Source organism: Microcebus murinus, chromosome 26 (genome assembly GCF_040939455.1).
Source record: "Microcebus murinus isolate Inina chromosome 26, M.murinus_Inina_mat1.0, whole genome shotgun sequence".
Lineage (NCBI taxonomy): Eukaryota > Metazoa > Chordata > Mammalia > Primates > Cheirogaleidae > Microcebus > Microcebus murinus.
Window position 1 is genome coordinate 20,545,161 of NC_134129.1, and position 26,274 is coordinate 20,571,434.

Sequence of the window (26,274 nt, forward strand, 5' to 3'; positions counted from 1 at the left end):
CATATTATAGGGGTACAAATGTTAAGGTTTCAAATAATGCCCTTGTCCCCCCCTCTCCCCCCACAAGTCTGAGCTTCAAGCGTGACCATCCCCCAGATGGTGCACATCTCACTCATTATGTATGTATATACCCGCCCCCTCCTCCCGCCTCCCACCCACCCGACACCCAATTAATGTAGTTCCTCTGTGTCCACTTAGGTGCTGCTCAGTTAATACCAGTTTGTTGGTGAGTATACGTGGTGCTTGTTATTCCATTCTTGGGATACTTCACTTAGTAGAATAGGTTCCAGCTCTAACCAGAAAAATACAAGAGGTGCTAGATCACCATTGTTTCTTAGAGCTGAATAGTACTCCATGGTGTACATATACCACATTTTATTAATCCACTCATGAATTGATGGGTACTTGGGTTGTTTCCACAGCCTTGCGATTATGAATTGTGCTCCTATAGACATTCGAGTGCAGGTGTCTTTTTTGTAGAGTGTCATTGGATCTTTTGGGTAGATGCCCAGTAGTGGGATTGCTGGATCCAGTGTAGATCTACTTGTATCGCTTTGAGGTATCTCCATATTGCTTTCCACAGAGGTTGCACTATTTTGCAGTCCCACCAGCAGTGTAGGAGTGTTCCTCTCTCTCCACATCCACACCAACATCTCTTGTTTTGGAACGTTTTGATAAAGGCCATTCTCACTGGAAATAGGTGATATCTCATTGTGGTTTTGATTTGCATTTCCCTGATGATTAAAGATGTTGAGCATTTTTTTCATATGTTTGTTGGCCATAATGCCCTTGCCCCCCCATCCCCCCTCGAGTCACAGCTTCTAGCGTGACCCTCCCCCAGATGGTGCACATCTCACTCATTATGTATGTGTATACCCATACCCTCCTCCCCCCTCCCACCTGCCCGACACCCGATAAATGTTTCTCCTATACGTCCACTTAGGTGTTGATCAGTTAATACCAATTTGCTGGTGAGTACATGTGGTGCTTGTTTTTCCATTCTTGGGATACTTCCCTTAGTAGAATGGGTTCCAGCTCTATCCAGGAAAACACAAGAGGTGCTATATCACCATTGTTTCTTAGAGCTGAATAGTACTCCATGGTATATACATATACCACATTTTATTAATATATACCTTAAAGCGATACAAGTGGATCTCCCATTTGATCCAGAAATCCCACTACTGGGCATCTACCCAAAAGAACAAATGACAGTCTACAAAAAAGACACCTGCACTCGAATGTTTATAGCAGCACAATTCACAATTACAAAGATGTGGACGCTAAGAGATTACTTTTTTTTAAACTTCATGAATTTATTATTTAATATTGAATATACAACACATCCAATACAAATTTCCAATCTAAAAGCACAGTGACCATGTGTTGTCAGGATTATCAAACCTCCACATGCAACCTTTATGAGGATATCTAAGATAAAGAAGCACTTTTCCGAGGCGGGCGGATTGCTCCAGGTCAGGAGTTCGAAATCAGCCTGAGCAAGAGCAAGACCCCGTCTCTACTATAAATAGAAAGAAATTAATTGGCCAACTAATATGTATAGAAAAAATTAGCCGGGCATGGTGGCGCATGCCTGTAGTCCCAGCTACTCGGGAGGCTGAGGCAGGAGGATCGCTTGAGCCCAGGAGTTTGAGGTTGCTGTGAGCTAGGCTGATGCCACAGCACTCTAGCCTGGGCAACAGAGTGAGACTCTGTCTCTACAACAACAACAACAAAAGAGGTGCCAAAGAGAAATAGCTGACTCCTGGGCTGAGCAAAGCAGGTACCAGGTGAGCCTCTAGCACCTTGTTCTCAATGGTAAGGAAATAGTATGTCAGAAAGACACCAGAGTCGGTTTTAACAGGCTCCTACTGGCCAAAACTGGAGCGTTTGGACCATTAAAATACATAGGGACAATGATAGATTACGACCCAGTAATTAAGAATATACAAGTCTACATATTAAGAATCAATACATAGACAAGCTCATAAACAAAGTGGAACTGAAGCTGCTTCTTCACAGAAAACTGCCGACAAATAGCTATAGGGAAAAAAAAATCATTACTTTGAGAACATTGTCCTAAAAATGGATTCAGGCAAAAATAATAAATAGATACTCAAACCTGGGCTCAGGAGTTTGATAAGGAGCAGGAGTATTTACACAGCCTCAAAGCATCTCCCAACAAGCAGTTTATTAATTACAATGGGGGAAATGCACATCAGAGAAATTAGACGACACCATAATAAAGGGATCAAAAATTACATTACTTCCATCTCCCCAGGAATTTCAAAAGAAAAAAAAAATAAAAAAAATAAAAAAAATAAAAAATTAACATTACTAAACCGACATCATGTGCCTTCAGATACAAGAACCCCAGAGAAATGCACCGTGACTTATATCATATCCCGGCCAAAAATGTATAACCTGAATCTAATCAAGAGGAAACATCACAGAAATCCAAACTAAAAGGTATTCTTTAAAATAAATTGGCCTGTCATCTTCACAGTGTCAATGGTAGGAAAGATGACAAAAGGCACTATTTTCTCAAAAAAATAAAATTGACAGGTATTCATTTGCTTTATATTTGAATCATGACCTTATTTTGTAGCTTGTGCAGTTTTACCTGGTGTTTTTGTATTAATAATTTACTTTTTTTTTCTCTTAATGTGCCTCAATAATCTCAGGTGGTCCTCTTTGTACCCAAAGACTTCCTTTTTCACTACCATTTAGCCTGTTAGTCCAATCTAGACCGATTGCTTTCTGGGTGTGAGTGATCAGTCCGGATTGGATTAACAGGGTAAACCGCAGTAAAAGGGAAATCTTTTTTCATGATTTCTTCCTTTTGCTGGGCTGGAGCTGGTGTTTCTTGAATTCCAAATCCTATCTCCTAGTTTATAACTTTCTGTTTGGCAAACAGATACGTCTGAGCCATTTGTTATTTTTCTTAAATGATGTGAGAAAGGAAAACTCTCTTGAATCTTCTCACAAATGAAAAATTGTTTTTTTGTTCTATATTTAATTAGTAGTTTGGCTGAGAGTAATCTGCTCAAAGTCATTTTTCCGAGAGAGTCCAGTCAAGCTGGCATTGTAACTTTAAATGCTCCCTCACCCCATATTCCAAGTACCTAGTAAATGACAGACAAAATGAAAAAGAGGAAATTCTTTAGAAATCGAAACACGGAATTTATGTCAAGGACCAGAAATGGAACGGAAGGGAAGGGGTAGACAGGAAAAAACCCACCTAGTAAGGGACTGAAGCCAGACTCACGGCTTGAAATGGAACTAGGCTAAGACTCATAATCTCATGACAAGTACGAAGAAAATAAACGCATCAGAGCCCAGCACGGTGGCTCCCGCCTATAATCCTAGCACTCTGGGAGGCTGAGGCAGGTGGATCATTTAAGGTCAGGAGTTCGAAACCAGCCTGAGCAAGAGCAGGACCCGGCTCTACTATAAATAGAAAGAAATTAATTGGCCAACTAATAGATACAGAAAAAACTAGCCGGGCGTGGTGGTGCACGCCTGTAGTCCCAGCTGCTCGGGAGGGAGGCTGAGGCAGGAGGATCGCTTGAGTCCAGGAGTTGGAGGTTGCTGTGAGCTAGGCTGACACCACGGCACTCACTCTAGCCTGGGCAACAAAGCGAGACTCTGTCTCAATAAATAAATAAATAAATAAAAATTTAAAGTGATTAAATAAATAAATAAATAAAAAGAGCAAGACCCCAGCTCTACTAAAAATAGAAAAAAATAGCCAGATGTGGTGGTACACACCTGTAGTCTCAGCTACTCGGGAGGCTGAGGCAGGAGGATCGCTTGAGCCTAGGAGTTTGAGGCTGTTGCTGTGAGCTAGGCTGATGCCACGGCACTCACTCTAGCCTGGGCAACGGAGACTCTATCTCAAAAAAGAGAAGAGAAGAGAAGAGAAGAGAAGAGAAGAGAAGAGAAGAGAAGAGAAGAGAAGAGAAGAGAAGAGAAGAGAAGAGAAGAGAAGAGAAGAGAAGAGAAGGAAGGAAGGAAGGAAGGAAGGAAGAAAGAAAGAAAGAAAGAAAGAAAGAAAGAAAGAAAGAAAGAAAGAAAATGCATCAGCTGCCCAGAAATACAGCGTATGTGAGATGCGTCCAGATACAAGCAGGATCTCGCAAACAGGACCTCCGTCTGAGCTACTCCCTTATTTTATAGCTGGATCTAAGAAACATCTAGTACCACCACAGAACAAATAATCTAGTATCACCACTACTTAACATGCGGTCCCAAACTGCATGGGAACACTAGAAACTGCTAAACAGGGAGAATGAAGAAAAAAAAAAAGAGAGAGAGAAAAATATTCTTCCATTCAAGACAACCCTGCACACACCCTATTTCCAAATGTGGGAAGAAAATGAACTAGAGCAAAAAACAGTCGGCACAGGTGAAATGAAAATGCTAGCACCATCTGAAGAAGACTTTGTATCCGAAGATACCTCTCACACACCACTTCAGGTTCCCATGGCCACACACCTTTCTTTTTTTTTTCTTTTTTTTTTTTTTTTTTGAGACAGAGTCTCACTCTGCTACCCAGGCTAGAGTGAGTGCCGTTGGATCAGCCTCGCTCACAGCAACCTCCAACTTCTGGGCTCAAGCGATCCTCCTGCCTCAGCCTCCCGAGTAGCTGGGAATACAGGCATGCACCACCACGCCCCACTAATTTTTTTGTCTATACATTGTTTAGTTGTCCTGCTAATTCCTTTCTATTTTTAGTAGAGACGGGGTCCAGGGTCTCGCTCTTGCTCAGGCTGGTCTCGAACTCCTGACCTTGCTCGACCCTCCCGCCTCGGCCTCCCAGAGTGCTGGGATGACAGGCGTGAGCCACCTCGCCCGGCCGACACACCTCTTGCCTCCCATTCTCTGCTGGTGACCAGCTCTGCCTGGGTTCTAAACGAGCTTTAAGCAGGTGCAAGTTGACAAGGATTACCACACGCCTACCCTACACCTATTACTAATGCCTGGGAGGTGGACTTGGGTCCACTCAACCATAGACCGAGACTACAGGTTTGCTTTTCTGAGCACGACTAACGATTTCCAATTTTTGCCTCGATAAAGGGATGAGATCCCTATTTCGTATCTCTGGAATCAGCACTTCAGTTTCCTACGGTCCCAATGATGTTGTTTAGAAGATAATAAGGGCAAAGCGTAGAACATGTTTCAATTGCTGCACAAACACTGCTACCTGATAGTGTTGCCGCTGTTCGAACTAAACTATGGACTTCATAATGGACAGAACTCCAAACCTGGCATATGAAAATAGTTCGGAGCTGTCATTCGAATATGAAGTAAAAGATTTCCTGTACCCAGGAGCTCTATCTGATTTGTCTGCAATGAGCTTTGACTTCCTCCTGTGTCTGTTTCATTTCCACAAAGGTTTCGAGTTTCACGCACTTCCTTGAACATTTCAAAATACATGAAAAGCAAATTACGACATGCCAATATGTAAAATGAGACGTGCATTCTACCAGCTTATTTCTAGATCCTTTTCTGCACTTAAGTCTTTATGAGTCTATGGAAACAAACGTGATTTCGCATAGACATGCAGGGGTTTCTTCCAACCTACGAATCAAATAGTTCTTCTTCAATGCATTCCACATTTATGCCAGGCAATCCCCAATGACTCTTGTTTAAATACCCTTTTTTTAAAAAAGATGTGTTTATCCAAATAAGACACTTTAGAGTATGAAAGGAGCTCTGATAATTATCTAGACGATCGATAAACCACAATTACCCAGGGGAAACCAAGACATACATTCAACCTATCTGTTTGCTCTTGTTACTGGCTGACTTTATGCATCACTGAGAATCTAAAATAGACAGAATCACTAAGAACCTAAAATAAAAAGAATCTAAAATAGCTTTCCAATTTTTATCTTCCATCATTTCCCCCACATAAACCCTCTGCTAATGCCTTCGCTGGTTTCCAATATATTTTTTTATATTTCTTCTAGAAGACTAACTTCCCCGTTGTTTTTTTTTTAATGTAAGTTATATCACATGTAATAGAGTGTTAAATGCCAGGGACAGTCCTAATCTAAACGCATGTATTCATTTAATCTTCAAAATAACCGCATGAATCAGATATAATTACTAATACCAATTTATAGATGAAATAACTAGAATTTTCCCAAGATTTCACAACTAATATGACCTAGGAATTTGAAACTAGGATTTTTTTTTTTTGCCATAGTCACCCCTGTAAATACTGCTCATACTAATTCAAATCCTTTTAGCTGCTTAGAAACCTCTCTGCCCCTCTGTATCCAGAAAAATCTCAGAATCCCCGGATAGCATAAAAAATATATTTCCTGCTAGTAATTTCCCTATCTACCCATGCTACCTTGTAATAGTTCATATCTTAGTGTGTTTTTCCTCTTTCATTATTCAACATTTTTTGTGTTTGTGTCATACCTTTCAGATTCTTGAGAACAAGAGTCATCTGTTCATTTGTATTGATTTATTGCTTGATTTTCTGACGGTTTTATTGTTATTATTGCTTTGTTGATTGTATGCTTCAGCGATATATTTAGATACCTAGTAGATTTCTTTCAAACTATATCCATGCTTCAAGTACTTTGGAATGGCCTTAAATTAGATTGTATTTTCTTTCTTTCTTTTTCTTTTTTTTTTTTTTTTTGGTAATGTACAAAAAAAAAACAAAAAACACTGCTGCAACCATACATTGCAGCATCAGAATGTATTCATTCATTTAGTCCACAAGCATTTATGGAACATTTGTTACGTAGCCAAGTACCGTGTTTCCCCGAAAAAAAGACAGGGTCTTATATTTATTTTTCCTCAAGAAGACACCCTAGGGCTTATTTTCAGGGGATGTGTTATTTTTTTTAAGTACGGTACAACCATCTCCATGTATTCAAATAGAGCAAAGTTGTCTTCTTCTGGAACATCATCCTCACTCTCCAAACCCCAAATCCCATCCTGAATGTCTTGCGACTCTGTTTCCTTTAGAACCACTGGCCCCGATCTCTCCTGTGGAGCACTAGAGCTCTCACGGGGCGGATGAGAAGGGCTGCTCGTGTTCTTTCCCGCTCCGCGACAACACACATGGGTTGTGCAGATGCGCTGCGCAGCCACGCCCGTCACTAGGGCTGATTTTCATAGCCACGCCCGTCACTAGGGCTGATTTTCATGGCCACGCCCATCACCAGGGCTGATTTCCATAGCCACGCCCGTCACTAGGGCTGATTTTCAGGGTGGGGCTTCTATTGCGCACATGCTTAGAAATCCTGCTAGGGTGGATTTTATGGGTAGGTCTTATTTTCAGGGAAATACAGCATTCAAGATATGGAAATAAAAGTACATAGTCCCTCATAGACATGTGGGGAAGGCTGGGTAGCAAGCAGATTTCCATGTCACAGCAGCACCGTGTTGCAAGAGGGGCTTTTCTGGGGCTATAATAATACAGGTTTCCGAAGAGCTACGGAGGCACTTCACACTATCAAGGGGGGAAGCTTGGAAGCTTCCAGCAAAGAGCTGAGTCTAAAAGACTGAATAAACCAAGGGGAGAAAGTGGTGACATTGTGGGAACAGAGACCAGCATGTGTCAGAACGACATGAGGCAGCAGCGTAAAACGGAAAGCAAGGCTAGGAGACCCGCCCTGGGGGACACAGGCCGGGAGGAGGATCGTGCTCAGGGAGGAGACTGGAGGGGTCAGAACGGAGAGCGAGAGAAAGAGCTCTATTTGCCCTGAGCATCAAGCTGCTTCTGTATTCCCACCCTGTGCCCTCCAGGGCTCATGCTGGACTCCAGCCCCAGCCTCAATGCATAGTTTCCTGTCGGCTCTGATCGCTTTGCCCGAGAGGAGCTTGCAGACAGTGTGACCTTCTGCATCTTTTGCTCTCTGCCCTGGGCTTGGTCTAGGGCCAGTTCACTGTCCCTCAGACCGCTGGAGGGCCGGACTATAGTTAAAAAAAAAAAAAAAAAAAAAAAAACTTTGAGCAAATTCCTATGCACACTGCACATATCTTATTTTTGAAGTAAAAAAAAATCAAACTGGGCAAAAATACCTGCATGTGGCCTGAGGACCGTAGTTAAAGCACTCCTGGTGGCCCCTCTTACGGGCATAGGTAGCCCAGGAGGGTGGGAGGAGACAGACCTCTGGGGCTATCTTATGAAAAATGGGGGGGAAAGCCCACAAATACATCTCACTGTTGTTGCTGAGTATTGTGGATTCTGAATATCAGTCATTCCAAAGGCCTTCCTCTGAAGGCCCAGAGCGGGGTCCAGGGTCAAACCCTCATGCCCCGTGGCAGTAATCGACACACCTTTTGTATTGGCCTTTCCTCCTTCCCGCTTCCAAATTCTTTCATCCCTCCCTCCTGCCCCGTGCACAAGCCCTTATTTCACACTTGGCTTTGGACAGGAGCTCAGCCTAACACACCCAACCAAGAAGTGATTTTATATGCAAATGACTCCGAGAACTATTGGTTTGTTTTCCGTAGGGGAGCACCGTGCTTCCCCCAAAATAAGACCTACTCATACAATGAGCCCCAGCAGGATTTCTAAGCACGTGAGCAATAGAAGCCCTACCCCGAAAATCAGCCCTAGTGATGGGCGTGGCTATGAAAATCAGCCCTAGTGATGGGTGTGGCTATGAAAATCAGCCCTAGTGGTGGGCGTGGCTATGAAAATCAGCCCTAGTGATGGGTGTGGCTATGAAAATCAGCCCTAGTGATGGGCGTGGCTATGAAAATCAACCCGGGTGATGGGCGTGGCTGTGCAGCGCATCTGCACAACCCATGCCTGTCGTCGCGGAGCGGGAAAGAACACGAGCAGCCCTTCTCATCCGCCCCGTGAGAGCTCTAGTGCTCCACAGGAGAGATCGGGGCCAGTGGTTCTAAAGGAAACAGAGTCGCAAGACATTCAGGATGGGATTCGGGGTTTGGAGAGTGAGGATGATGTTCCAGAAGGAGATGACTTCACTCTATTTGAATCAATGTAGATGGTTGTACCGTACTTAAAAAAAAAATAACACATCCCCTGAAAATAAGCCCTAGGGTGTCTTCTTGAGGAAAAATCAATATAAGACCCTGTCTTATTTTTGGGAAAACACGGTGACACGGTCAGAGTTACGACTAGCTGAGGAATGGATTAGCCTAAATCAGGGGTCCTCAAACTTTTTAAACAGGGGGGCCCAGGTCACTGTCCCTCAGACCCTTGGAGAATGGGCACTGCGGGCCCTGGACGAGTCGGCTGCTAAGCAGGACAGGCAGCGGCGGCAAAAACACCAGGCGGGCCGGATCAACATGCTATGTGGCCCGTGTGCTGTAGTTTGAGCACGCCTGGCCTAGAGAGAGACTGAAGGCAGGAAAAGGAAGGAGAAAGAGTCTCTTCATCTCTTCTGCAACACACACATAAAATTGCCAACCAAACCCAGGAGGTAAATGGATTTTTAAATGAGAAAATAACAATCATGTCCCTACAGACTGGCTCACCAGATGGCACTTTCTGATTGCATTTTAGAAAAAAAAAAGAAAATGTGCAAGGGAGTAGCTCTCTGGCTCCAGGATAAATTAAACTTGGCTTTTTGTGTTTGTGTTTTGTTTTTTTGTTGTGTCGAGGGATTTTTGTTTGTTTTGTGCTTTTCTCACCTTTTCTCGTTTTTTGGCATTCTCTTCAGAAAGTTTTTAGTAGCCGGTGAAACTACCGTCAGGGGGAGGGAGTCCTAATTTGTGGTATTTGCTGGTTTCCGTGGCATAAAACTGGCTACCACGGCAGACTGGAGGGGGAGGACGGCCAATCACTGGCACCCCACAGAGCCTCCCAGGGGGCTGTAGGACCAGCAAACATCATGACCTGACGAGCAAGATAGACCAAGGACCTGGGTGCTTCGATAAGACAGACCTATGTCCTCCAGAGCATGGAAGATAACTGCAGAAAGATCTGGAACAAAGATGCAAGAACTTGCAAATCCCGGTGAATTCTTTAGGAGAAGTCCGGCGGTCTGGGGTGTGGCTGCAACCAGCCTTCAAAAGGAAGGGAGAAGTTCTTGCATTTTGCACCTTCTACTTGTAAGGATGAAAGACAGTGAGTGCTTCGTTTCACCTCTTCAGGTTTTAGAATCTACATAGCAGCAGGCACAGACGGTCCCTGGTCTCCAGGAGGGCCGGCGAAAAAAAAGAAGGGTTTTGCAGCCCTTGAAGCTTGACTCCTGAAGGCTAGAGGATCCCAGGTTTGCTGGAGTTACCTGCGGTGGAGGCGGAGCCAGCCCAGGAGACGGTTACACAGGGTGCGTGAAAAGGAAGCTTCTGCCAGGCTCTGGGCCCTGGCAGAAACGGGGTATCGACCCTACCAGGCCATCAGAGCTGTCCCTCAGTGCCTATAATGTGCACACTCACAAGGTCACAAGGCCACAAGGTCAGGCAGGTGTAGGAGCCATTCGGTGTAAAATCAAGACTGGTTTCTCTAAGATCAGGCTCAAGCAGGATCCGTGGGGCTCATGCAAGCTACACAGACAGAAAGGGATGCCGGCCCTGCCACGTCTAGACCTGCCACGTGGCTGAGCTGCAGAGTAGCAACCTGTAGGTGTGTCCTAATACATCGGCTTGGAGACAACACCTTGTGGGGGATGGAGGCATCCTTCTTCAGGATGCTGCTTGTACCTTCAACCAGCGCTCATTACACCCTGCTGCATTGCCAGTCCCCGAAAATCAGACCTACCCGTAAAATAAGCCCTAGCAGGATTTCTAAGCATTTGCACAATAGAAGCCCTACCCCGAAAATAAGACCCCGTCTCTACTAAAAAATAGAAAGAAATTAATTGGCCAACTAAAAATATATATAAAAAAAAAAATTAGCCGGGCATGGTGGCACATGCCCGTAGTCCCAGCTACTTGGGAGGCTGAGGCAGGAGGATTGCTTGAGCCCAGGAGTTGGAGGTTGCTGTGAGCTAGGCTGACGCCACGGCACTTTAGCCCGGGAGACAAAGTGAGACTGTGTCTCAAAAAAAAAAAAAAAAAAAAAAAAAAATCTACCTTATATATTGGCTATGACGATTTGAAAAAAAAAAAAAAACAGTATTGTAAGGGAGGTACCTGAGATCCCTTCTGTCGCATGGGGTCATGAAGGGTTTCTCGCGTTACTAAGACTAATAGTATTCTTTTAAATAATTCCAAAATAGAAACAAGCCCGCTGATGTCCAGTGGAATCCAGAACTCACAGGCCCTCCTGGGCATCTGTCTGTGCTCGTGAGACGTCGGGCCGTGCGAGGGCCTCGAACCTGGCTCCACACCAAGGTCGCCCGGGCTGGGTCTGCCTGGGGTGCTCGTGGGCGGGGTGGCCCCCGCAGACCCTCCCTGCTGGCCCTGCTCCAATACAGGAGGCCCCTCCCCGCAGTCTCCGGACCCTCAATCTTCACGCCTCGGCCCACCCAACTCTTCCCTCCTTCCTAAGATGACTTCGTTCGTCTTTACCGGTTTGCAACTCTGACTCCCCACTCTCTTTCCACCACCCTGCGGTCTCACCACGACCCAGAGCCTTCTCTTCTATTTTCTTTTTGAGACAGAGTCTCACTTTGTTGCCCAGGCTAGAGTGAGTGCCGTGGCGTCAGCCTCGCTCACAGCAACCTCCAACTCCTGGGCTCAAGCGATCCTCCTGCCTCAGCCTCCCGAGTAGCTGGGACTACAGGCATGCACCACCATGCCCGGCTAATTTTTTCTATATATATTAGTGGGCCAATTAATTTCTTTCTATTTATAGTAGAGGCGGGGTCTCGCTCTTGCTCAGGCTGGTTTTGAACTCCTGACGTCTAGCGATCCTCCCGCCTCGGCCTCCCAGAGTGCTGGGATGACAGGCGTGAGCCACCGCGCTCGGCCTTCTCTTCTAAGGTAACCACTATCTCGTGCAAATCAACACCCTGGCTTTCCCTGCTCTACCCTCCCCGTGCACTGATATTCAAGCTTACACAGAGTTTTCGGCGGAGATCTCCAATTCCAAGCCGTTCGTGGCACAGAAAGTGCAAAAGAAGGGCGACTTGATTCTTTCGGTCAACTTCGTGATTCAGGAATTAACAAAATAAGGAATATCGTTATCAACGTTATTAACTGTGGGAGTGGGTAGCACAAAAATAGACACCTGTTTCTTCTCTCCTGCTGAAATGTTCTAAGGCATAATTTGTCAGCGATTGGATGAGAAGGGATTGTTAGAAAAACAAAATAGAGCCGAGAGATTTCAGATCTTAGTTCGGTTTACTTGTGCAATAAATGAAATGCCCTTGATCGAAAATTTCTGCGTGACATCTTATTTTGTTTATGATTTTTGTGGATCCCTTCCAGGCAGTAATGATTGGGGCATTGATATATTTACATAGTGTGTCGGTTTAGAGGCCATTAGATGTTTATATTACTTTCATACAAACATTTAAAATACTGGCTTTCAGAGAAAAATATCAGAAACTGCCAGCATGAGCAAGCCACCAAAAGAATGTTTGTCTTGCCCTGCTGTTATATTGCTTTTTTTTTTTTAAAGTTTGGAAACATCAGGAGCTAATTCCCTAATTATATGGTAACCATGGGCCACCCATAAGACTTCATTAAGTGGTTTCAAGTCATCTTGCAGAATCTGGGGTTTTTGCTCAGCATGTGTTATTCTAAAGTTGGAGTCCAGAGAGATTCATAGGCTTGAGCTCAGGCAATTAAAACCAAGTCTCCACAAATTAAAATGCCATGATGATACAAGGGTTCTGACAAATAGGGAAGAATGAGAGACGTTCCAATTTAAGTTCTTCATTGAAGTGAAGAGAGAAAGTTTTAATAAGATGAATAGAACTTGGAGAAGCCAGGTGCTCATGGTCAGAGTCACTGTTATTGAGTCCTGAAGACTTGTTGGATCAAGATAAGAGTCATCAATTGCCCAGATTGGCCTTCAGTTCTTGGTCCTTGAGACAGAACTAAATTAGAGAGAAAGCAAGAGAAAGCTAAAGAGAGAGGTCCAGTAAAATGATGCTCTAGTAAGAGAATGAGCAAGGGGAGAAAAACACAAGCTTTGAAGAAAGGAAGAATGGGTAGCCAGAGGTTGTTGGGCCAACAAGAAAACAGAGAGAGAATCTTCCGGAGACGGGAAACAAGCTCACGTTTGTTTCTGGATTTCTCCCAGAACTTGCTTCACACAACCATTCTCAACACAGTGCTGACCATTCCATGAAGGCAGGAATTGGATTTTATTCTTCACATCGTCTAACATGGTTTTTGCCCCATGGTAGATGTATAATAAAGGGTTATTAACGAATGACGGAAGGAATATTGAGGATTACACCCACGAGAGGAAGAGTGGAATAGAGACAGCTAGCGACACTTCCCCGTGCAAACTCTAGTCCCATCCAAAATGGGAAATTTCCAAACCAAAAAGAGACGGAAAAGAGGAAAATAATCACTGTTTCGTAGATAGAATATCACTTAACTCATCATTAACTCACAGGACATTTTTTTCCCCCGCATATATGTTCATCACAGCTTTATTTGTAGTTGTCAAAAATCAGGAAACAACCCATATGTCCAAAAAAAAAAAAAAAAAAGGTTAACAGAGCAACAAATTGTGTATATTCATACAATGATATATCACTCAGCCATAAAAAGAAATGAACTGTCAGTATATGCAACTTGAATGTGTCTCAGAATAAGTATGGTGAGTGTTTAAAAAGCCAGATTAAAAATATATATATACTAAATATCTATTGAGATATCTCAATTTTATTGAGATAAAATTCTAGAAATGTACACTAGTCTACAGGTGACAGCAACTAGATAAGTGGTCACTTGGGGTTGAAGAGGAGGGCAGAGAGGAATGGGTGGAAGGAATTAGAAAGGGAAGACGTAACTTTTAGAAGGATGGACTTGTCCATTTATCTTGATCATAATGATGGTTTTATAGGTACCTACACGTGCCATATCTTGCCAGATTTCATACTTTCATTATATTCGGTGTACTATATGTCAGTTATATCACCATAAAGTTGTGTTTTGCATTTTTTCATTATTATGGGTACATAATAGCTGTATATATTTATGGGCTAAACGTGATGTTTTGATATAGGCATACAATGTGTAATAATCAAGCTATTTAGGGTATCCATCACCTCAAGCATGTATCGTTTCTTTGTGTTAGGAATATTCCACTCTTTTAGTTGTTTTAAAGTATGTCATAACATATACCGTGTTTCCCCAAAAATAAGACCTATCCATACTAGCACTCTGGGAGGCAGAGGCGGGCGGATTGCTCAAAGTCAGGAGTTCGAAACCAGCCTGAGCAAGAGTGAGACCCCCGTCTCTACTAAAAAAATAGAAAGAAATTAAGAAAGAAATTAATTAACTATTAATGAAATTAATTAACTATTAATTCTATGATAATTAACTAACATATATATAGAAAAAAACTAGCCAGGCATGGTGGTGCATGCCTGTAGTCCCAACTACTCGGGAGGCTGAGGCAGCAGGATTACTTGGGCCCAGGAGTTTGAGGTTGCTGTGAGCTAGGCTGACGCCACGGCACTCATTCTAGCCTGGACAACAAAGCAAGACTCTGTCTCAAAAAAAAAGAAGAAAAAAAAAAAAAGACCTACCCATAAAATAAGCCCTAGCGGGATTTCTAAGGCTTTGTGCAATAGAAGCCCTACCCCGAAAATAAGCCCTAGTGACGGGCGTGGCTGCACAGTGCATCTGCACAACCCATGCGTGTCATCACGGAGCGGGAAAGAACACGAGCAGCCCTTCTCATCTGCCCCATGGTGACAGCTGCTGTCCCAGAGGTGACCAGAAAGGTGCGGGCAGCCCCACCAACAAGGTCGGCTCCCCCTGTCGGGTCCCAGCCATCCTGTGCGTGCTGCAAGCTGAGGCTTTGAGGGGAAAATAACACATGCCCTGAAAATAAGCCCTAGGGTGTCTTCTTGGGGAAAAATAAATATAAGACCCTGTCTTATTTTCAGGGAAACACGGTAGTTGGTTACAGTCACTTTGGTGTGCTATTAAATAGTCTTCATTCTATCTAACGATCTAACTATATTGTTGAACCCCTTAATCTTCCTTGTATCATCTCCCCTACCCCCTGCTAGACTTGCCAGCCTCTGGCAACCACAGTTCCACTCTCTGTCTAGATAAGATCAATTGTTTTCATTTTTACCTCCCACATATGCGTGAGTACGTGCTATATTTGTCTCTCTGTGCTTGGCTTATTTCACTTAATATAATGTTCTCCAGTTCCACCCATGTTGTGGCAAATGCCAGGATTCCATTCTTTTTCGTGGCTACATAATATTCCATTGTGTATATGTACACAATTTCTTTATCCGTTCATCCACTGATGGACACTTAGGTTGATTCCAAACTTTGGCTGTTGTGAATAGTGTCGCAATAAACACAGGAGTGCAGACATCTTTTCCACATACTGATTTCCTTTCTTTTGGATAACTATCTGACAGTAGGATGACTGGGGCATATGGTAGTTCTACTTTTAGTGTTTTGAGGAACCTCTATGCCATACTCCATAGTGGTCTCACTAATTTACATTCCCACAGAAGTGTCCGAGGGTTTCCTTTCCTCCACATACTTGCAGGCATTTATTACTACCTGCTATTTGGAGAAGAGCCATTTTAACTGTGGGGAGATGATATCTCATTGTAGTTTTAATTTGCATTTCTCTGATGACTGGTAATGTTGAGCATTTTTTCATGTGCCAGTTGGCCATTTGTAAGTCTTCTTTTGAGAAATGTCTACTCAGATATTTTGCCGCATTTTAAGCAGACTATTTGATATTTTCCTATTGGGTTGTTTGAGCTACTTTATATTCTCGTTATGAATCCCTTGTCAGATGGGTAGTTTGCAAATATTTTCTCCCATTCTGTGGGCTGTCTCTTCAGTTCATTGTTTCTGTTGCTGTGCAGAATCTTTTTAGCTTGGTGTAATCTCATTTGTCCATTTTTTGCTTTACTTGTCTGTGCTTTTAAGGTACAAGAAATTATTGCCTAGACCAATGCCCTGGAGCATTTCTCCAATGTATTATTTTACTAGTTTCAGGTCTAAAATTTAAGTGTTTAATTCATTTTGATTTGATCTTTGGATATCGGGAGACATGGGGGTCCAGATTCATTCTTTTCCATAAGGATATCCAGTTTTCCCAGCACCATCGATTTAAGAGACTGTCTTTTTCCCACTGCATGGCCTTGGCACCTTTGTCAAAAATGAGTTCACTATAGATGTGTGGAGTTGAATGACTATTGGGTCAAGGAGGAGATGCAGAAGCAAGTCAGAAGATCTTTCAAACTAAATGATAATGGAGACACAAGTTATCAAAATCTGTGGGATACAGCAAAAGCATTCCTGAGAGGAACAGTAATAGCATTAAATGCTCACATCCAAAAAACAGAAAGCTCAAAAATCAACAAACTAATAAACTGTCTCAAAGAGCTGAAAAAGGAAGAGCAAACCAATTCCAAATCTTGCAGAAGAAAAGAAATAACTAAGATCAGAGCAGAACTAAATGAAACTGAGAACAAAAGAACTATACAGAAGACCAATGAAACCAAAAGATGGTTTTTCGAAAAGATAAACGAAATTGACAGCCCTCTTGCTAGATTGACAAGAACTAGAAGGGAAAGGGCTATACTAAGCTCAATTAGAAATGAAAAAGGAGAGGTCACAACAGGTCACAACCATGGAAACACAAAATATTATCTTTGAATACTATAAAAACCTATATGCTCAAAAACTACATAATGTGGAGGAAATGGACAAATTCCTGGAAACATAACTTTCTTCTTAATCTCTTCATTGACCCACCAATCATTCAGGAGCATATTGTTTAATTTTTATGTGTTTGTACATTTTCCAGGGTTCTTCTTGTTATTGATTTCCAGTTTTCTTCCCTTGTGGTCAGAGAAAATACTTGATATGATTTTTATTGTTTTTTTGAATTTTTAATGACTTGTTTTCTGGCCTCATACATGGTCTATTCTTGAGAATGATCCATGAGTTGAGGAGAAGAACTTTGTAACTCTTGAAGGAAACATTCTGTAAATATCTATTAGGACCATTTGGTCTATAGTGCAGATTAAGTCCCAATGTTTCTTTGTTGATTCTCTATCTGGATGATCTGCCCAGTGCTGAAAGTCGAGAGTTTCAGCCTCCAACTATTATTTTATTGGGGTCTCTTTCTCTCTCTCTCTCTCTTTAGCTCTGACGATATTTGTTTTATATACTCCAGTGTCGGATGCATATATATTTAGAATTGTTATATCATCTTGCTTTATTGACCCCTTTATACACAATGACCTTCTTTGTCTCCTTTTACAGCTTTTGTCTTGAAATCTATTTTATCTGCTATATGTGTAGCTACTGTTACTCTTTTTTATGTCCATTTGAATGGAATATCTTTTTCAATTCCTTTATTTTCTATGTGTGTCTTTATGGGTGACATGAGTTTCTTATAGACAGCATATTGTTGAGTCTTTTTTTTTTTTTTATCCATTAAGTCACTCTATGCCTTTTGATTGGAGAGTTTAGTCCATTTACATCCAATGTTATTGTTGATAGGTAAGGACTTACTGCCACCAATTGTTATTTGATTTCTAGTTGTTTGTTGTTCTTTCTGTCTTTCTTCTTTCCTTCCTGTCTTCATTTGTATAAAAGTAATATTTCTCTGGTAGTGTGTTCTAATTCCTTGCTTTTCATTTTTCGTGTATCTGTTCTAGGTTTTTTAGTTTGAGTCTTACCTTGAGTCTTGCAAAGAAACATAACCAATTATTATGGATTGACAACAACTTAATTCTGTTTCCAAAAAACAAACACACACAAAAAAAATGCTAAAAGAAACTATACACTTTAACTCCACCACTTACTATTTAACTTTTTGTTGTTTTCATTTATATCTTGGTATACTATCTGTCTCTTAAAAAGTTATTAAAGTTATTATTTTTGATAGGTTTGTCTTCTAGCTTTCCTACTCAAGATAAAAGTGGTTTACACACCATAATTTCAGAGATAGAATATTCTGTATTTATCTGTGTACTTCCTGTTACCAGTGAGTTTTTTTTTAATCTGTGTATTTCTTATTGTTTCTGTGTATTTCTTATTGGATTTATTATTGTTCATTAATGTCTTTGCTTTCAGATTGAAGAACTCCTTTTAGCAGTTCTTGTAGGACATGGCTGGTGTGGATGAAATCCCTCCTCACCTTTTCTTTACCTGGGAAAGTTTTTTTTAATTCTACTTCATGTTTGAAGAATATTTTTGTGGGATATAATATTCTATGATTAAGTTTTTTTTTTCCTTTAGCACTTTAAATATACCATGCCACCTTCTCCTGGTTTCCACTGAGAAATCTGCTGCTGAACATTTTGGAGCTCCTTTATATGTTATTCTGCCTTTCCTTTCCCTTGCTGCTCTAAGGATCCTTTCTTTATCCATGACCTTTGGGACTGCGATTATTAAATGCCTTGAATTAATTTTATCTAAGTTAAATGTGCTTGATATTCTATGACCTTCTCATATCTGAATATCGATATCTTTCTCTAGGTTTGGAAAGTTCTTTGTTGTTATTTCTTTGAATCAGCTTTCTACCCCAATTCCTCTCACTACCTACTCTTTAAGGAGAATAACTCTTAGACTTGCCCTTTTGAGGCTGTTTTCTAGATCTTGCATGCGTGCTTCATTTTTCTTAATCCTTTTTTCTCTCTTCTCTTCGGACTGTGTGTTTTCGAACAGCCTGTCCTCAAGCTCACTTATTCTGTATTCTGCTTGATCCATCCTGCAGGTGAGATGCTCTGTTGCATCTCTCAGCTTGTCGATTGAATTTTTCAGCTCCAGAATGTCTACTTCATTTCTTTTTATTACTTCTATCTCTTTGTTAAACTTCTCTGACAGGCTTCTGAATTCTTTCACTGTGTTGCACTGAAGTTCACCGAGCTTCCTCAGAACAGCTATTTTGAATTTTCTGTCTGAAAGTTCAGATATCTTCATCACTCCCGGGTTGGTCGCCGCTGTCTTAGTTAGTTCGTTTGGTGAGGTCATTTTTTCCTGGATGTTGAAAGAACATTTATTGAGATCCTACTCAGTATGTCTGCCTAATGCTGTGATCTACAATGCCAAAGGGATGGTATTCGGGAGTTGGTAGTCACAGGACTCTAAATGCTATCAGCCTACAATTTTTAATCAGACATAAACAGGATATCAGTAGTACCAACTTATCTTTGGTGCTTTTTCTCTCCTGAATTTTAGACAAGTCACCTTACTTTCTTAGTGTGGTTTCTTGCATCATTTGGAATTCTATCAAAAATCTTAGAGCTTCTTTACCCTTTCCCTACTTTTTTTTTTTTTTTTTTTTGAGAGCTTACAAGGCAATTTTTCCATTAACAGACACTTGTTTTGATAGAGCACTACATAAGAATCTCTCTGGATAAATGACATTCTAAATCCTACAACTTGATGCTTCTTATACAGAGAAGGAGCTCAAATTATAATCAACAGATGAATAATGATATTGCCTCTTGGGGTTGCTGTGAGGAATAAATGTGTCAATGCACATAAATAATGTGAGCAGTGCCTGGCACTCGGAAAGTACCTTAATGTTAACTATCATTGTTGCTGCTTTCCAAAGTGGTCCAAATAAACCACTGGGAGCCACCAAGAGTATTGCCTTGTTTTTGTTGAAATACTACTCTATGATCAGAGTTAGATTCAGTGAACCAGAGATGGATAATAAATACTGCCGGAGATTTCTGTTAATACCATCCACCTTGAGTGAGTGAACTGTGCTCAACCTTACTTGAGGTAACCAAGTTCTCCTCTTCTATTACAATTTAATCAAGTGTGTTATATAAATGACATAAATCTTTAAAAATACAATTTAAAGCTGAATAAAGGTGATTTCACCCTGCAGAAAAACCTTCCCTAGATCAAGATGAGTCAATAAATGATACTTTCTAAAACTTTCTAACCAAGTGTTGAAATTTCAAAAGGCCAGATTATATCACAGCATGATATGTTAGGCTTTATCAATAATCATATGTGTCTATGACATTCAAAATGTAAGATTGAAAATTTTTACATACAGTGTTATACTTTTAAAAACTAAAAAAGCCCAAACGGCAAAAGGCAGAGTTCTTTTATTACTCATTTTGGGCCAGACATTTGATCTCTCCGACACTTAGTTATCTAAAAACAAGCATTATAATAATTTTCCTGCTTATTTTAGAAAATTTGGGGCACAATTAAGCAAAATACCGTATGTGAAAGCCTTATGCAAAATGCAAATTGTTCCACATATTATTATGTTTGTCTTGACGTATTAGAATGCTTATAAATACAACCCCAGTAATCCGAAATATACATGCACATACATAGAAAAGGGTTATATATTTGAGTTCTTAGGAGCTGCCAAATTATACTATATGTTGTAATTATTTTTTCTTCTTTGTGCCTATATTTCTCTAATACAGTAATTTCAAGTTTGCAGGATCACAGGGAATTAAAATTGTGTAAATTACAGTATAATATTCTAACAAAATATGCTCACACACTTTGAGGCTAAGGTCAAGAAATGATTACTACCTGAAATTTACCCCCATAAGAACAAATTAGCAACAATAAATGGCCTTAATTATTCTGTGTCGTTGATACACGGCTGAGAGACTTTGGAAATATGTTGGTGCTGAGAGCAAGGTGTATCTCAAATCCAATCAGGCAAACTGGGGAATGAGAGGTACGAGCTATACAGCAGTTTTGTAATTTGTGTAGCATGCCACAACAGCCACTAATTTTAAAAGGAAAAGCAAACACAAATTTTTCAGTAATGAGGAGTAAAATCATTTATCTAAATAAAGATATCCTGAGAGCAGAATTTCTTGAAGAGTGTTAAAACATAACACCTAGATCAGAGTGGTACTGGTAAGATTTCTGCACCTGTTTCCAAATCAACCGCTATATCAGGGTGTCAATAGGAAACATGGTTGTCAGGATAGCCTTTACTCATCTTTGGCTTGGGAAAGATCTTCCAGGTGGTCTAACCTGATCAAAAGAACACATCACAGATCAATGCCTAGCTTCTTCATACTCTTCCTTAAATATTGAAGAGATAAGAAACATGAAGGGGTGTTTTTATTTACTCTAGGGAACTGGTTGAATTTCCCTTTTACACTCTAGGTCAATGATTCTCAAACTCCAGTGTATGTAAGAATAGCCTGAGGAAGTTCTAATAAATTCCAGGCCACAGCCACAACGAGATTCTGGGTTTTCCTATTTCCAAACTGACCTCTCTTGAGACCTGTACTCTTGTCATCTCTGGGAGAGATACAAAATTCAGCCACCTGGATCTGATAGACCATCAATCATCTAGACTAGCTGGAGATCGAGTGCTTCATCAATGAATCACCCTTTACAAAGCAAAGCCCATTTGAGCAGCAGGCAACCTATTGCTCTTTGCTCCGTGATTCATCTTTGCCTGTAACAACCCTTGATTAATATTGCACCTCCTCGATTAGCCTAGATTCTACCGGGTAAATTAATTGACAGATGGAATGGAAATTCAGCCTGATATCCCTTTTATAGACAAACTTTCTCAGTAAGTGCTGATAAGAAGAAAACATGTTTTAAAGCACATCATTTCGATGACTATTCTTTGTGCAGTTGAGATTTTTTTTTTTTCAAGGCCTATACAACGTTTTATGAGACAGGAATAACAGGACGAGGAACTAATAGGAAGAAAGTGATTGACAGGATCTTTCCAAGGCTTTACTTATATTTAGGGTCTCCTCTCAAGTTTCAGGTCGAATGTTTTCGGATTTGAAAATGTAAAAAGGAAAACCTCACCATTTCTTCAATCTCAGTTCTTTGCTTCAATGAGATGGGCTGAGCATTGGGACCTTAATCAAACATCCAAGACATGACTGTTCACCTTTTCCTCCCCAAGGGAAATTGCTAAATTACAGTCACATCCTGTCAGTTTTGCTGTTTCCTTTGCAGGGGGTATGGGGAATATATAGAGATCCAAGGAAAGAGATAGATCTGGTAGTGGGTGTAGGAGTACCATGTTTCCCCTAAAATAAGACAGGGTCTTCTATTTATTTTTCCTCAACAAGACACCCTAGTGCTTATTTTCAGGGGACATGTTATTTTTTTTGAGGACGGTACAACAATCTACATTTAATCAAATCAGAGTTAAGTTGTCTTCTTCTGGACCATCACCCTAACTCTCCAAACCCCAAATGCCATCCTGAATTTTTTGCGACTCTATTTCCTTTAGAACCACTGGCCCCTTGTACTCTGGGAGGCCGAGGCGGGCGGATTGCTCGAGGTCAGGAGTTCAAAACCAGCCTGAGCAAGAGCGAGACCCTCTCTCTACTATAAATAGAAAGAAATCAATTGGCCAACTAATATATAGAGAAAAAAATTAGCTGAGCATGATGGTGCATGCCGGTAGTCCCAGCTACTCGGGAGGCTGAGGCTGGAGGATCGCTGGAGCCCAGGAGTTTGAGGTTGCTGACGCCACAGCACTCTAGCCCAGGTAACAGAGTGAGACTGTTTCAAAAAAAAAAAAAATAGAATCACTGGCCACGAATCCTGTCGAGCCATAGAGCTCTCATGGGGCGGATGAGAAAGGCTGCTCGTGTTCTTTCCCGCTCCGCGACGACATGCATGGGTTGTGCAGATGCGCTGTTCAGCCACGCCCATCACTAGGGCTGATTTTCGGGGCAGGGCTTCTATTGCGCAAACGATTAGAAATCCTGCTAGGGCTCATTTTATGAGTAGGTCTGATTTTGGGGGAAACACGGTAATTGAATGGCAACTTCTGCCTTTAACACCTGGAGGCTTCTCTATAGGATGCCTGTGGGAACCTACTCGGTCATCCTAAGACATCTGCCTAAGACATCCATTACCCCACAGGACCTAGGAATCCCTTAAACAGCAGCGAGCATCCAAATCATAATGTTTGGGAGGCTTTATTGCACAAGGCCAAGGAGTGCTGTTCACACAGTGATGTGAATATAGCTCCTTGGAAGGATACCCCGGCAGCCCTGATCCAAGGGTAGTGACTCCTCTACCTGAGGTTTTGTCCTGAAGAGATCAGAGAATATTCGCATGATGATGATGATGATGATGAAGATGATAATGATGATGATGAAGCTAAACTAGAGACGATGGCCGAGGTTTCCAAATACCTACAATATGCTGAGCGCCCTGTCCACATAATTTATAATTTCCTTAATTTATAATTTAATTATAAATTTATTGATAATTTATAATTAATTTATAACTTATAATTATAATTTATAATTTCCACAATTTATAATTTCCTTGTCAGATGGGAAAAAAAAAAACAACAAATATCAAAGACCTTGAGGGACCTCTGCCGATAGCCATTATTGGGGGTAAATTATTGGAGACAGTTTCATTTGGATCTTTTTCTCAAAAAAAGGGACTATGGTATTATGCATAGAAAAAATATGCAAGTACATATTGTAACCTAATCTAGTGTTAACATTTTGATGGGAGAATTTCCTCTGTTTCTCATTTGTGGATTCAGAGCCCTGTCAGGGTAAACACACAGGGAGAAGAGCAGCTTTGCTCTTATAAGTTTTAAAGATTTAAGACATTTCCCCATAAATAATAGTCTTTTGGGGACATTTGAACAAACAAATGCAAACCAAAGTATGAAAACTGGTACAGCAACTTTGCAAACAACCCTCCAAATCATACAGCAATTCGAATGAGGACAAGCTAAGTTAATCATAATGAACACAAGAGTTTTTAAACTCAATGGTTACAAAGAATCCTTGACAATAATAACTTCTGCATTGGGTGAAACTCAGTGGCCAACTAAGATTATCTTCACCTAATGATCGTCTCTCTAGAAATTTATATAAGATTGCTTCCAATCTAGTAGAACATAGGCATCAGTTTGGTTTTTTTTTTTTATTTTCTGTCCCCATCTTCACCCATTATCTGTAAAATTCTTCACGGGTAAGTTCTATATATGAAAAGAACCTTTGCTTTCCACTGCTTTTATCCTTTAACTAAAACTAACGTGTTAATTTGGTTTTTTTTTAAAAATCCTCATGATGGGATATTTTAAAATACTTCCTTTCAAATAAAAAATATTCAAATACGTTTGTTGAAATCCTGTCTCTCCATCACTCTCACATTCTTATATAATGTAGAGACATTAAACAATTCATCACGAGAGATCATTTTATTTAAACATTGAGAATAACATAAAATGGAATTATTTAACACAATGAAAAATATTGGTTGGCTACCTTAATGATAGTGATTATGAATTCTATTCCTGCAATAATGGTGTCTATTTTTAACAATGACAACAACAACAAAAAAACATTCTACCAGTGCTTATTGATCACTATCAAATCATGATCAATACCCATGCTTTGATCATTATCAAAGGTCCCAGGACCTGAATAATATATTCCTATATTTACTCTGCAGAACCAACCACACTTGAAAGGGATAATTGTTTGCTAAAAAATCTGGATCTGAGTCTGGATATTTACAGAGGGAATAACTTTTTCAAGGGTGACTCTGAGTTCTAACGGGCAAATTAATTAAAGAAACGGAGTTCAGATGAAACTCACAGTCTCCTTAGGAGAATGGAGGGGAAGTCAGAATCAGTTTTTGTATCTTTGCAACATTCCGGTTGCATCCAACCTTGCTGAAGGGAAGCCCTCAACCTTCTCTGGTGTAGATACATAGATGCAAGTGATGGCAGAGGCTGCACCGGTGTTTTCGAGCATGATAAACCAGAAATGAACTTCTCAGCTTTTGCTCAAATGCTTTGAACACTACAGCCTAGCCTGCCTTTTTCCTGGCAAAGAGGGAGATGCGTTGTTTTGGGCATCACCCACTGGGAGAAAAGAGCACTTGCACGTTGGAACGTTTGCTTTGAGCAGGTCAGTCTGGTTTCCGGAGCATAACGACCCTATGTTTAAGCCAGGGGTCCTCAAACTTTTTAAACAGGGGGCCAGCTCACTGTCCCTCAGACTGTTGGAAGGCTGGACTATAGTTTAAAAAAAAAAACTATGAACAAATTCCTATGCACACTGCACATATCTTATTTTGAAGCAAAAAAAAAAAAAAAAACTTAATGGGCAAAAACACCCACATGTGGCCCTCGGGCCGTAGTTTGAGGACGCCTGGGTTGAGCCCTGGCTGCTGAGACAGTGTCTTACTTAGTCGGGGCAGTGTCTCATGAAGTATGCAGGAGGCAGGAATAAGAGAGGCTTGCTCGAGCCGGGGAACCGAAAAGGATCCCGACGGTGAGTCAGGAGCTGGGCCCAGGGAGGAGGAGCGTGCAAAGACTTACCTGCAAGACTTTGGTCAGGTTGTTAAACAGAGCTTGGCCTGCACTCACTTTGTATTTCACCCCTCTGACCGTGCCGTTTTTGCTTAGGATGTTGACTCTCCTTGTGCCGAAAGCCCTCTCGCTGGCAGCCCTGGCCAGCACGAGCAGGCTGTCCTGGTCGCTCTCGTGCGGGTCTCCTTCCGACCCCAGGCGGCCGTCCGGCTGTCCGTCAGAGTCACTGAGCCCATCCAGCCCGCAGACGCTGGCACACTCGGAATCCAGGGAGCCCGGGGGCTGCCCGTCCTCGTACACCTCCTTCAGAACCCGCCCGCTGTGGGACGAGGCGATCCGGAACCGCACTCTCCGCGGCCTGCCGCCGCTGTCTGGTCTCGTCTCTCTTCTCAGCATGGTCACCGCCACCCGCATGGACGGGCGGCCCACAGCGGCCCGTCCCCCCTTGTGCAAGCAGCAATGTCCCAGCCGGGTCTAACGGCAGCCCCACGCCTGCGAAACTAACATCAGAAGGAAAGAAGATTCCCAGGGACTCGAAAAGGCATCTCCACTATGAATAATGGATGTGCGTGTGTGCGTGCGTGTGTGTGTGTGTGTGTGTGTGTGTGTGCACCTGTGCTATGGTTACCTTTAAACGAACACCTGCAAAACGATCCCGGCCTTTAAATATTCAACGGCCATGGTGCACGCTTCTAACAGGACAAGTGCAAGATCAGTGGCATGCAGTGAAACGGAACGTAAGCATGGGGCAAGAAAAACGGAAAGGCAGACGTTTGGAGCCAGCGGTGGTGAGTGCTGCAAAGTGTCTGGGCAGCAGATGCAGCCCCGTGATTCCGCGCCCAGCGTGGAGGTCAGAGATAAAAATGTGGAATCGAGCGTGCACGGCAGGAGGAGCCCGAGCCTCAGCGTGCCCATTTCCTCTTTCCCTCTCTCCTGAC

The 26,274-nt window shown here is 41.8% G+C and overlaps 1 protein-coding gene across 1 annotated transcript in view; it reads right to left on the reverse strand.

The window, feature by feature from the left end:
- Positions 1-25,750, reverse strand: part of GRXCR1 (glutaredoxin and cysteine rich domain containing 1) — a 68,227-nt gene extending 42,477 nt beyond the window's left edge. The window contains exon 1 of the mRNA XM_075997741.1: positions 25,346-25,750. Within this exon, the coding sequence (XP_075853856.1) occupies positions 25,346-25,750 (405 nt within the window). The remainder of the gene's footprint in view (positions 1-25,345) is intronic.
- Positions 25,751-26,274: the final 524 nt, after the last annotated feature.